Source organism: Dreissena polymorpha, chromosome 4 (genome assembly GCF_020536995.1).
Source record: "Dreissena polymorpha isolate Duluth1 chromosome 4, UMN_Dpol_1.0, whole genome shotgun sequence".
Classification (NCBI taxonomy): Eukaryota; Metazoa; Mollusca; class Bivalvia; order Myida; family Dreissenidae; genus Dreissena; species Dreissena polymorpha.
This window is the reverse complement of record NC_068358.1, coordinates 86,663,197-86,677,503: the sequence shown is the minus strand read 5'-3', so window position 1 is coordinate 86,677,503 and position 14,307 is coordinate 86,663,197. Positions and strand designations below refer to the sequence as shown.

The 14,307-nt window shown below is 33.8% G+C and overlaps 1 protein-coding gene across 2 annotated transcripts in view; it reads right to left on the bottom strand.

Annotated features, from left to right (window-relative positions):
• The window catches only part of LOC127876680 (death-associated protein kinase 1-like), a 137,377-nt gene extending 123,270 nt beyond the window's left edge, over positions 1-14,107 (bottom strand). For both annotated transcript variants that reach the window (XM_052422062.1, XM_052422063.1), the window contains exon 1: positions 13,900-14,107. In XM_052422062.1, the coding sequence (XP_052278022.1) occupies positions 13,900-13,961 (62 nt within the window). In that variant the 5' untranslated portion in view covers positions 13,962-14,107. The remainder of the gene's footprint in view (positions 1-13,899) is intronic.
• Positions 14,108-14,307: the final 200 nt, after the last annotated feature.

Below are 14,307 nucleotides of genomic sequence, written 5' to 3'. Positions count from 1 at the left end.
TGCCAAACAGGTGGTTTTGCAATCTGAGCACCACAATCATCAATATTTTTGTGTGGATATTACAATGTTATACAAATTTAGGATTATAAAATCTTAAGTTTTATCGTGCTGTACTTGTTTAGGAGATGTGTAATACCAACTGGCTACTTCTGTTTTCAGAACTAAAAGGCACAGAAGGATTTTATTAATATTTTGTCGAGTTCTCAGATTAATCGAGCCCAAAGCACTTCCTGCTACACAAACATATTTTCGAGCAACAACACATATTGATAATATCCATTTTAATGCAGTGCGGGTCTTTACAGTGGAGTGATCGAGTCGCACAGATATGTTTGCCGCACTCCAGGAATCAGAAGTCTGCTTCTCACAACTAGTCTCGATAAACTGAATCATGGGCCTGTCACAACATTGTGGGATGCTTTTTCATGACCAAACATTTGGCAGTCTGGAAATAAAGTAAAAGTCATTCATACTTAACTTAAAGTAGTGACCTGAAAATCAATAGGGGTCATCTGCGGGTCACGATCAATGTACCTATGAAGTGTCATGATCCTAGGCAAAAGCATTCTTGAGTTATCATCCGAAAATCATTTTACTATTTCGGGTCACTGTGACTTTGACCTTTGACCTTGTGACCTCAAAATCAATAAGGGTCATCTGCAAGTCATGATCAATCTACCTATGAAGTTTCATGATCCTAGGTGTATGCGTTCTTGTGTTATCATCCCAAAACCATTTTACTATTTCGGGTCACTGTGACCTTGACCTTTGACCTAGTGACCTCAAAATCAATAGGGGTCATCTGCGAGTCATGATCAATCTACCCATGAAGTTTCATGATCCTAGGCGTATGCGTTCTTGAGTTATCATCCGGAAACCATTTTACTATTTCGGGTCACCGTGACCTTGACCTTTGACCTAGTGACCTCAAAATCAATTGGGGTCATCTGCAAGTCATGATCAATCTACCCATGAAGTTTCATGATCTTAGGCGTATGCGTTCTTGAGTTATCATTCAAAAACCATTTTACTATTTCTGGTCACTGTGACCTTGACCTTTGACCTAGTGACCTCAAAATCAATAAGGGTCATCTGCGAGTCATGATCAATGTACCTATGAAGTTTCATGATCCTAGAACCAAGCGTTCTTGAGTTATCGTCTGACAACCACCTGGTGGACGGACCGACAGACCGACATGAGCAAAGCAATATACCCCCTCTTCTTCGAAGGGGGGCATAAAAACAACAACAGTTGTTTGCAATAAGAAAAGCATATATATTCACTAGATTAAGTGTTCACAAAAAATACTATTTCTGAAAATAAAATTGCAAGAACGATAGTTTGACAGTGAAAAGTATTCATGTTTTATGCATCATAAATATACAATCACATTAAGACACTGAAAAACAACTTTTCATACAAAACAATATAATGGAGCAAAGAGAATGCTTTTTTTCATTATATGACACATTAATAAATTAAAATATGAGTAATCTTCTTGTTTAACCTTTTTTTCAGGGTTATTTGACAAAAGACTCTATAACACAGTTTGATCCTCAGGGTATGATATTACATATGAAATATCATGTCCTTTATAAATTAAAAGAATGCTCTAAAGGCTCTAAAAACCAATGCACCAACAGAAAGGTACGATGATTATATTCTACATTCTCCCATTATTTTGTTGAATAAAAGTTAATGCAGATCTTTACTAAGCAAACTAGAGCTTTGTCACAGACGTGACAAATACCCCCACGTGCCGAATTGACACAGACTATTTTGCATGCTGTCTTCACAAAACAAGAGAATCAAATTTATGGCTATTTTTAAGAATGATAATGCCATTATCATTTATGGCCATTTCGACCTTTGAACTCTTGAATTCTTTAGCATGACATGCAGTCCAAATGTATGGCCATTTTTTTTACTTTTGAACTCCAAGTGTGACGAAGACCTTGGAGTTATCAACATAATTCTTTCGCATGACACATCGTCCAATGACTGTGAACAAATGTTACATGTATTTTTAAAATCTCACAATAAATGACATAGTTATGGCCCAGACAAGATCATTTATGGCCAATTTTGACCTTTGAACTCACAGTGTGACCTTGAAAATGCAGATATAGACGTAATTCTTTTGCACGACACACCGTCCAATGATGGTGAACAAATGTGCCAAATGATTTTAAAATCTCACAATGAATGACATAGTTATTGCCCAGACAAGCTCATTTATGGCCATTTTTAATCTTTGAACTCAAAGTGTGACCTTGACCTTCGAGATATTGAAGTAATTCTTTCACGCAACACACCGCCCCATGATGGTGAACAAATTTGCTAAATGATTTTAAAATCTCACAATAAATGATAAAGTTATGGCCCGGACAAGCATTTGACCCTTGAACTCCAAGTGTGACCTTGATCTTGGAGATATCGATGTACTTTTTTCACGCAACACACCGTTCCATGATGGGGAACAAATGTACCAATTTTTTTTTAAATCTAACGATAAATGACATAGTTATGGTCCGGACAAACTTTCGGTTTAAAACACACTAAGTGACCCCGTGACCTAGTTTTTGACCCAGCATGACCCATATTCAAACTTGGCCTAAACATCATCAAGATACAACTTGTGACCAAGTTTGGTGAAGATCGGATGAAATTTCGAGACAGACCGACCGACAGTACGACAAAGTGACTCCTATATAGAAATATAATGCTTATTTATTACCATCAATGCAAACACTCCACAGCTGTTTCCGTGGCGCTGTTTGTTGCAAGGTGGCGCTTTGAACTCTGAACTGATTTTTTCCAAGCCATCTTTCACAATTTGCGCTCGTTGACACATGAACTGGCTGCAACAAATATTTTGTTGGTAAAAATCAACAAAAATCATGTGCCTATATACTTAAGCGGTACTTTATCTATACCAAATTGTTTTGGTAATCAGTTTTCAAACATATATATATATATATATGTGAATCTATTAACACATTATTTGAAACACATAAGTGTGAGAGATAGGACACAATAATAAATAAGAATGAACTAAGAAAGCAAGCTTAAATTTATATATAGCCTATCATTTTTAAAGTTTTAAAGGTTTTCAATGGGTACAAATAGGGTATTTATCTGGACATTGGAAACATTGAAATACATGAAAATATCATCAAACAACTTAAATGTATTTCATTGTTAAAATATGTTTTTCTTGATTTTTCTCCAAACTTTACACAAAAATGGGTGATTTAAAAAATATTAAACTAGAAATGGCGCGTCAGAGGCCGACGTGTATCCCCACGCCGCATGTTTGACCCAGGGGTGCCCCAGGGTTGGTAATGGGGCTATGCATAGTTGAAATTGAACGCATTGTCATAAGAGAAGTTCGGTATCAATTAGATGTGAATCGTTGAAGAAATGAAGAAATTATAGTAAAAGGCAATTTTGGGTGGGTGTGGCCTATGTGGGCGGGGTGCCCCAGGGTTGGTAATGGGGCCATGCATAGTTGAGATTAACCATAATGTCATAAGAGAGGTTCAGTATCAATTTGAAGTGAATCGGTGTAGAAATGAAGAAATTATAGTAAAAGGCAATTTTGGGTGGGCGTGGTCTATTTTGGCGTGGCCAATGTGGGCGGGGCACCCCAAGGTTGGTAATGGGGCCATGCATAGTTGAGATTATCCGTATTGCCATAAGAGAGATTCAGTATCAATTTGAAGACATTCGGTGTAGTACAACATGTATGGTGCACTCAAAATGTGCAGCTCCATGAGATACACATGCATGCCAAATATCAAGTTGCTATCTTGAATATTGCAAAAGTTATGACCAAGGTTAATGTTTTGGGACACACACACACACAAACACACACACACACACACATACAATGACAGACAAGCCAAAAACAATATACCCCCTTTGTTTCGATCCGGGGGCATAAAAATGAGTAAAAATCTCTGACCCGGCCCCACCTCAACCCACATAACTTTTGACACAGGGGTCAGATCAAAATTCCAAATAGTGCAGGGTCGCACAGATGCTCATAGCTACCATGTGTGTAAGTTTCAAGGTTCTAGTGCTTAAAGTGTAGGAGGAGAAAGTGGCCAGGACGGACGGACGACGAAGATAACCACAATATCCCCACTTTTTCTCCGAAAAGCGTGTGGATAATGAAGCCTAAATGAAAAGTTTTCTCAAATTTTAGATGTTAAGTTATGGCAACAGTTTTGTTTGTATTGCATAGGGAAAGGGTTCAAGTTTTATAAATGAGTAGGGCCGTTCTGTCAGATGTGATCACTTTTTCACAACAAAAGATGTTAACCAAATGTTTTGATTTTTTTTTTATAAATGTACATGTCTTTTGCACTTAATAAAATCCCATTAAAACATGTTATCAATATTTTGTGTGTTTTGCCAACATGCAGTATGTTCTTAAGAAAAATTTAAATACAAAATAAGAAGTGTTCTAAAAAAAATTATGGAAAAAATTGAAATTTTCATGTTTTTAACACATATTTTTCAAAACTATACTCTTAAAAGTTTTTTTCCTGGCCTCAAAGCAGTGTATCTTTAAGTAAAAACTCAGATTTATCAAAATATAGGATGGCCTTCAAATATATGTGAAGTTTCTTTTTTATGATACATGTTTATATTTTTTTATAATTTTTGACCTCGTTTTCTATAATATGTGTCTTGTTCTGATAAAACTGCACCGGCTTATCAGGGACGACACTTTCCGCTATAACTTGAATTTCGGTAAGAAGGGACTTCCTTCAAATTTAAAATACTGTAAAAGCGGAAAGTCTCGTCCCTGATTAGCCTGTGCAGTCTGCACAGGCTAATCAGGGACTAGACTTTCCGCACATGAATTAAGCCCAGTTTTCTCATAACAACACACATATAATTCACTGTTCTTAACTTCTATATTTAGACCTTGCTCTCTATATATTAAACATTATATTCTCTATATATTGGACCTTGTTCTTTATAAATTAGACCTTGTTCTTTTTATACTTTATACATTAAACACGATGTCCTCTTACTTGACCTTCCTCTGTAATACAATATATCCTCTATATATTTTAATAATGTGTCATTAAAAATGAATGAAATAATAATAAGTGCTGTACCTTTGTTTATCGAAGGTTTTAACATGGTTTTTAGTTTAGATGTGTAGGAATTGTACCACAAGGGTGACAGTCTGCGTGGTTTAATTATAAGTGTCTGAAAGACTTTGTCATCAATCATATTTCACATTTGACCATGTTCAACTTTTATTTTGGCTTTTTTTTCAGTTGCTTTTGAATGCTTTATTAAATCGAAATTTAATCATTAATTCTGCTATAATGTAAGTTTGTTTTCACTTTCTGGAGGTTTATAAGAAAAACATTTATTTTGTGTCCCAAGTGTACATGTACAACATTTGTTAACCAACTTCAGGCTAACATTGAAGATTATTGGAGAAACATTTTGATTAAAATTGACATTAATTTGAGAAGAGGAAATGCATTTTTGTAATAATGTTATGGTAAAGTCAAATATACTTCCCAAGTTCCCACACATTATCATTTATATGCTTATATTTTTCTTCTGAAGACAAAATATGGAGACATACCCATATAATAAGAGTAGTTCACCCCCAGAGTGAAGAAACCACCTTTTTCTCTTGGAGATTACACCCTTCTGTGTACTTCTTTCCAGAAAATTGGTGCCTTTGTTTATTTTTTAAAAGCTATCACCTGTCCATCAAACATGATAAAAATTTAGTACACTTGGGACAATGCGATATTTGTCTTGCAAAAAAAGTTGAAGAAAATGATGTAAAACATTGAAAATTCTATCTTATGAAAAATTTAAAATAACTTTCTTGCAAAATGTACACTTGGGACAGGGACAAATTCTGACCACATTTAGTATTCAGCTGTTCAAAATTTACATGAACAAATAATTGTATAAATACCTGTACAAATGTGTAGAAAAAACATGTGACAGGTTAAAAGGACACTTTTTGCCTATAAATATTGAAGCACTTAGATAGATTTATTTCAACATAAAATGCATAGATTTACATGGCAGCATGTTATATACACACAATAAGTAATAAAAAACAACCTGCATGTATAAACAAAGCCATGTCAATCAACATTATACGTTAAGGATTGCACAATAAAGGGTTTGCAATTAAACCCTTATTTCCATTGTGGTCCTTAAGTTATAATATTGTATGACATAGGAGACAACGTTTTATATCACAGTATATAGTAATATCACAGTGAATAATAATGAAAGACATGTGACATATTTAAGTTACACTAACCTAAATGCATAGAATATATTCTGATAAGTTCTAGACTAGACAATTATTAAGAAGTTATCACAATTTAAGTGTTTAAAAATTAACATAAAATTATTTGCCAAGCTAAAGAATAATCATACAGCAACTAGATAAGACACAATAATTCTATCTATATTGACATTCAAGTTAAATCAACAGTAAGACATCTTAAAGAGATGCACATTAAAAATCTATCTGGCTTAAAAAATGCTCCCTAACACTGTGTTTAAAAGATGGAATACTTTTGGCATCTCTGATATGCTGAGGAAGAGAGTTCCAGAGAGTACACCCATTGAAAGCAAATGACTTTTTGCCAGAACCCTTGACCCTTGGAATGGCAAACCTATTGCAATCATGCATGTTTAGATCAGTATTAGGAGAGTCTGACTGTGTTCTAACTCTGAACCTAGTTTTCTTATTGTGAATATTACTGACTGGAGTAAAATTATCTTCCATATATAGCGGAGCCAACTTAGAGCTTATTTTAAAAACATGACAAAGTGTGATCTGGTTTACTCGACTTTCAATAGGCAACCAGTTAAGTCTAGTAAAATGTTCTTTACCAATGTGAGACCTAGGATGTAAATTTAATATCTAGGGCTGAACGGAAGACTGTTGTAACTCATATTAAATAAAGAAGGAGATACTGCAGTTTTCCGTTCAGCCCTCGAATTATGAACCTGATAAGTTTATTTTGGGTGACCTGTAACTTGTTTTTTAACATTTTATGATGCCACCTCTTAATATACGTGAAGAGAGTTGAAAATTGTGGCACAAAATTGACAAGAACATCATTGCTTTGAACACTTGCTACAAGAGATATCAACCTAAGTTAGAAGCATTGTTTTATTTTTCTTAAAGCATATGCATTTTTATATTCATTTAATGATGGCAATACCTAATATTTCTGAAAGTTTTATTGAAGTATAGAATTGAAAATTGCCTTTTACATAAAATGTCACGCAAAACCAGTACACTTGGGGCAATTTTAAGGATATTTTTCAATATATTTTGTTAAAGAAGCAAGTTATTGAGAAGAATTTTCCCATTTAAGTTAATCACATGGAAACACTTCTGTAAGATAGAAAAAGAGCTCAAACATGCTTAATGGTAAGAAAATAAATGCATGTTTTATTTAGGCTTCATTATTTTTTAAATCACCCATAGGATATGATGTGGCACATGTCTTTAAGGAATATAAAAAAAATCAATCATTTTACCCGGAAGTTGGCGCTGTAATAAATTTGCTATTCTGTGTGTTCTTTTACCAAGCTTGATAAGGAATTTTTGAAAAAGCGCCATGGAGATTTTCTTTCACCATAAAAAATAATAGTTCACGGATTCAAACCATAATTCTTGATTAATATGTTGCTACAGTGGATTCCTGTTCTTAGCATACCATGTCAGCAAAAATTATGCTAATAACAGGAATATGCTATTAACAGGAACACACACTTTAGCATAAATATAGCAACTGGGGGCATACAATAAGTCAAATCTGTTAATAATTGATTGCCAAAGTGGAATTTAAATTCAACATTGTATATGATTGATGTTTAAGATAACTATTTATCAAATGGAATTGTATTCTAAGGTATTTGCATTTGCATTTGAGCATATTTTTGCAGATTTAAAGCATATTTTCTTGGCATTCTGAGAATGTTCTATGCTATAAAGACTTTAAGTGAATTCTGAATATTGGGGTTAAAAATTATGCTATTAATAGAAGAAAAATACATTAAAATTTAAGAATTAATCTGTGCTTTGACATTCTATATCAGAGCTCCAGATAAAAATTTGGTCAAATTCTTATTTACTCCCTATTATAAAAATTAATTCTTATTTTACCCCCTATTTATAAAATTAATTCTTAACACTATATTACCAAATAATTTTTATGCATTGTTTTTGACACATCAGCAATCCAACATTTTGGTTTATAGTCTTGGAAAAGCCTGGCTTTCTTTTCCGTTTCTTGCTTTCCCATAATCGGACAGCTCAAAAGACCCCACATCTATCTTGCTCATCTTGCTTTTTTTGCCTTCCACGCTTCGATACACCGCTTCGGTCGGCCATTTTGATTTTTTATTTAAAACAGTAACTGTCACTTCGGCTTAGGTCATAATGGCATTTTGGTCGCCGTTAAAGTCATATCAAAAATATATATTTAACATTTAATTTTAATGACATTTTGAATATGTATATTGTTTATTACTTGTGAATAAAAATTACGATAAGTGTAATTAAAAAAGTACAATAAACAGTAATGACTCGCCTGTAATACCAGGAGAACAGAATCGAGACTGTTTGGCCTTTCGACCGTTCTTAAGTGTGGCCCTTCCTTACAGCAAAGTGACGTTGACTTAAAGCTGTAGTTTTAATTGAGCGCCTCGACGAGTCAGACCTGGGATGAAATGTTTACCATATATAATTTGCTACTGGAAGTTTTACGCACGTTCGAAAATGTCGAATTCGTGTTTTATTTTTTCAATGCATAACTTTATGCAAAGATTTTAAAGCTAAATCGTTATTTAAGAAGTTTTATTCGTTTTTACGCCTTTACGCATGTTATCTGGAGCACTGCTATATATATTTTTTTCCCTGCAAATTGCGTTTAGTTCCTCACTTCTGGTTAAAAACAAACCTGTTACCCTCCGATTGACTGTAAATTTTAACAGCAAACTCCAATACATATTCCTGTTTGTATTCTTGTATGAAAATGTCCACAACATATGGGCGTAGTTACATGGGGACTGAATATTCAAATACATGTAGGTTAAGAAGTACAGTAAATGACATGACAAAATGCTGTTAGGACATATCATCATCCTTAATTCTAAACCAGCTATACATGACATTATTCTTAAGAGGGGCATTTCAGAATAAAGATAAAAAGATACAAACGATTCGCAATGGAAAAATTATTTCCTGCAAATATTTTTTATCGAAATTATTTCCGTCAAGACATGTTGTACAATAGCATGCCATGGTTAAAATGAGTGTGTAATACAATGCCTAATCTCTTTCTGCAAAGTTTGGGAAGTCTGCTTTAGGGACATTATAATGGAAGGACAGATGAAAGGTAACTCATTATAGTGCCACCAATGTAATTATTATGCATTTTTTTCGCAGTTCAGAGCTGAAAATAACATCCCAGAACTTAATTATGCACTGCCAAGTTATTCAATAAATAGTAAATTGTAAACATTTCAATTATGAAAAATTAAACAACTTGTAATTCAGACACAACTCACATTTTACCTGTTATTAGCTTTGAACAAGCTAATAGGCCTCGGTGAAAAATAATTTACATTGAAATTGAGAAAAGTCCTCGAGAACTCAGTGCCCCAGATAATTATTTGGGAAATAGGGTTTTCAACCATTGATTTAGAAAAATAGGGTGATTCCATTCTTCATATAGAGTGAAATGAGTAATAAAAATGCATACCTTTAAATAATTGCTGATTTACTTCCGTTGACGCTGCACACTTGTATTGATTCAATAGAACTGTAAACTTACTATCATCATAAATTTTAATAAACTGATGTTTCGTAATATCTTTAATCCTTGAAACTGTCCATGATATAAACTTTAAAAAATGTCGACAATTTCTAACCAATGACATGCCTTTTTATACTTTTGACAGATTTGTTAAGTCACAGACTTTCCATCATGTTTTTTGGATGTCAACTCAACTGCTGTATGCACAGTTTCTAACAAAATCGATAACACGAATGATTCGGCACTTATTGGATCTTGCTTTCTTGATTCGAAAAAGTTTGCGATCAGCTGATATTTTGGCGCAACAATCTCGGATGTCTTTCGACCTCTCTTAGCTGGTTGCGTTTTCAATACTCATGATATTGTATTTCTTTGCATTTTTAAATATTTTAATAGGGTGAAAGACGCAGATACGCAGCTGATCTGGGGCACTGAGAACTGGTTAACAGACATGATATTTTGGATAATTGTAAAAGTTAGGACAGCAGATATACATGTATGGGGAGAACAAGAAACGTAAACAATGTTAACCAGAAAGGCACAATCACAGGCAATCGGCACCTGTGTCGGAAGCAATTATTAAGAATCATTAAGAAAGTAAATCGATAGAAACAGAGAACCTACCCTTGCGCACCCATTGAGCAATTCTTATCAGTCATCGTCGTGATTTTCGCAAAAGTTTTAACAGCCGTTAGACATTTATGATCGATTTTCTTATTAAGCGAATGGCAACAATTTTTTGATCGACTAGTTTGCAGCCAAAATATAAAGCACTTACCGCGTGTCAATGTTAAACTTTAAACAGGTCGTCACATGAACTTGCAGAAGATGTGAAAAAGGCACCATCATGGCGGCAGCCATTTTTTTTCCAAACAAACCAGTTTTGCACCAAATGGCAAATATAACAAGAGTTCTGATTGGCTAATGCCATAATCTAAAAATAAATGCTGGTCGAGCAGGATTTTTCTGCTCGAGCAGAAAAAATGCTGGTCGAGCAGTAAATTTGCTGCTCGAGCAGTATTTTGCTGGTCGAGCAGCATTTAAATGCTGCTGGAGCAGCATTTTTTTCTGCTCGAGCAGAAGTTAAAGTTTCGACCCCTTTGGTATCCCATAGTTGGAGACAACTGGAACTCTGTTCAAAGTTGGAATTCTTTGTGAACCCTTTCCATGCTGGGAAATTTGTTGTCTGCTAAAATGTTTTCTGCTGAATTTTTAAAATTAGCATTTTTTTCAAAGAATACTAAAAGAATAGCAAACAGTTTGGATCCATCTGGCTCTGAAAGAGTTAAGCCTATTTTGAACTGCATACAATTTATTTAAAATACTTTTTTTTAAGTGTGTGTGTGTGTGAGTGTTTGTGTGTGCGTGTTTTTTTCCAAATTATTTGTATAAATAATATGAGAATCTGTCAGTGTGTAAATTAAAATACTACTGATCAAAATATGCTATAAAATTTATAATCCTGTCCTATTCCATTAAAGCGGGTATATACGATCTTGTCAAATATTTATTAATTAATATAAAATGTGTAAAAAACTTATTATACATATATTTCAATATAAACTAAAATAAAAGTTAAGAAGAACATGTGTCGAAAAATGCTAAATAAGCCAGATATTTAATTCTGAAATCGAAAAAGGCTGTACAGCCGAATTCGCCAGCATGTATATCATGCATATACGATGTGAATCTAAATTTAGTTTAACGGTTCATTTGAAATTCCTGCAGCGATATCGATTCATACGACACACGAACACTTACTAAAAAGACGAATGCATCGGTTATTGTAGGAAAATAATTACGAATTATCTTCGTCACAATCGGCTCGGGGCGCTAATTTGTATTTGCTGCATTTTAGGAAATTCGTCTTAAATGTATCATTTTTCTTGCATATTGTGTGTTATTATAACATATTTGTATCAATATTTTACAATTCAGCACATATAAAAATCGTATATACCCGCTTTAAAAGTTTTTACATAATATCAGTATATTTGGACTTGAACAAACACATTCTCATTACAAAACAAGGATACTAAGCTAAAAAAATTATGACCAAATGTGTTAAAACTTCTTTAATGATTTAATCAATAAACATATATTTTTATATTTTAATTAATATCAGATTGTATTGATTTAAAAACAAATGACATTAATTAGCATTAATGTTATTTTCAGAGCAACTACATACATTTCAATTTGAGCATAGTTATTGTTTTCTTTATAAATCATATGTTTCATTTTAACATCAAATTAATAAACTGAATTCATGAACTTAAAAGAACTGAACTTTTTTAAGGTATGGTGCACAGTCATAAACTATATCCTCATAAAGATACATGAAGATACATATTCTTATTTATTTGTTCAAGTGTGATAGCAAGACTGTTGGAAAGGCTTTATACATGTGGACCTTCACAGGTTTCTTAATTATTCTGGTATTTGTTAACATACGGAATGGAAAATAATTAAAACAAACAATTTAATGGCCTTCATTCAACTTTCTAATTGAAATACCATTTAAAGACTCCAGCAATTAATTGATCAAAATATTAAATGTACATGCAGTGCTCCAGCTAGGCCTTAATTTGAGGGTGCCCCGTCCTGCCCTCCCGAACCTCAGCTTGCCCTTCCTAGGCCCCCCCCTGCCCTTAAAATTTTTTTTTTTTTTTTTTTTTTTGTACATATGATAATTAATTAATCTCTTATTACATTACAAGAAATTAATTTATTTCTCATTGTAGACATTATATTTAAATAGTTTAATAATAATGGGAATAATATATTCTAACAATTATTAATAACATTTAAATTAACATATGCAACAGTAGGCATTCCAGAAAAGCCCGAGCGCTCAAAAGTGCCCTTTTGACAAAATACTGCGCATTGAAAGTGCCTTTTGACAAAAAAGCCCCCCTGCCCTTTTTAAATCCTAGCTGGAGCACTGTACATGTATATACAACCATTTAATTGTAAAAGCCAACACCCCTTCTTATAATTTGTCTTTCATAATGTCAATTTCTTATCATCGAGATAAATGATATTATCCTCAGCGTAATTTTAATTTTGAAGGTCTTATTCCTCATCCTGGAATTGTTAGTAAATGTTCACACCCTCAGAGATGATTTTTTTATCAAAGGGCGCATCAGACCTTATATAACCTGGGTTTAAACCAAATCAAAATAAATAAGCTATGAACTCAGAACTATTTGGCTGTCTGTTCAGTTAGCAATATGTTTGCTGCACCTGTTTTTCACCTAAACAACCCCGGTTCAACCCCTGTTCCCTGTAGCATGTGACTTTGTTTGGTTGTCACCATATCAAATAGGTGGGGTTTTCTCAAGGTACTCCAGCTATCCCCCACAATGCAAGACCACACCATAATTGACAATCATTAACAAATAACAAATAAATTACTGGAAACTGAAGCTCTAATTTAAAATTGTTCAAATTATTTGTAAGCCTTGTTTGTTAATATGATAGGGGTGCTGGGGTACACTCCAGGTCTTCATATACGTCATGTAATGCAGCCTCAGGACCTCATAAACTAACAAACATGCACAAAAACAGCAGGCTTTTTCCTGTTTCTGAATTTCCTAACAAATTACATTCATGTTCACTTTTGGATAAATAACTTCCAAAATTCTGCATCACTTTCATACCAAGAAAAGGACTGGATCCTATATAAACTATTAAGAGGACAAAAATAACAATGACAACCAACACTTAACCTTACGTTATAACTTATTATTTTCTTGGAAATTATGTTCAATTCTTTTTTAAGGGGGGGGGGGTACATATGCCACTTGTGCTCAAAGACAAATATAGTTAAGTAATTAAATGAATTACTAGACTTGAGTAGGCGATTCAAATAAATAGAAACATTATTAAATAATGGGTGATTGCTATTTGGCTGCAAAATATTAAACTGCCAGAAAGTGTAATCTAACCTTCAACATTAAGCACAACACAACCATATTAAATCGCATCGAAATAGAGGTCCTTTCATTCAAATATCACATATATTTTTATTTTATAAAAATGAAAATAGCTTACTTCCCGATTTCGTCACCGATTTCATACTTGATGTCGACACTTTCCTTTTTAAATTCCATCATCGATTGACCATTTTATTGTTCGTTAAAAGTGTATCAATGTCATTTCTAGAAATGCAATAAGTAGTATCATGGTAATAACTGTTTTTGGTCGCTACACATTTTCCTGTTTCACTTCCTACATCAATATATTCAGTTGTGGCTAGATTCGCAAAGGTATCCAAATGAGCGTCTGTAAACAGTAACAGTGAGTCAAAACGGGTCGTAGCAAACGGAACGGTGTCCAGTCATTACACCCCCTGGACGTTACACCCCTGGTCATTACACCCACCAAGCCTGGTCATTACACCCACCAAGCCTGGACATTACACCCACTCTTGAGATTAGTGAGTAGGTTGTACGGTGCGGC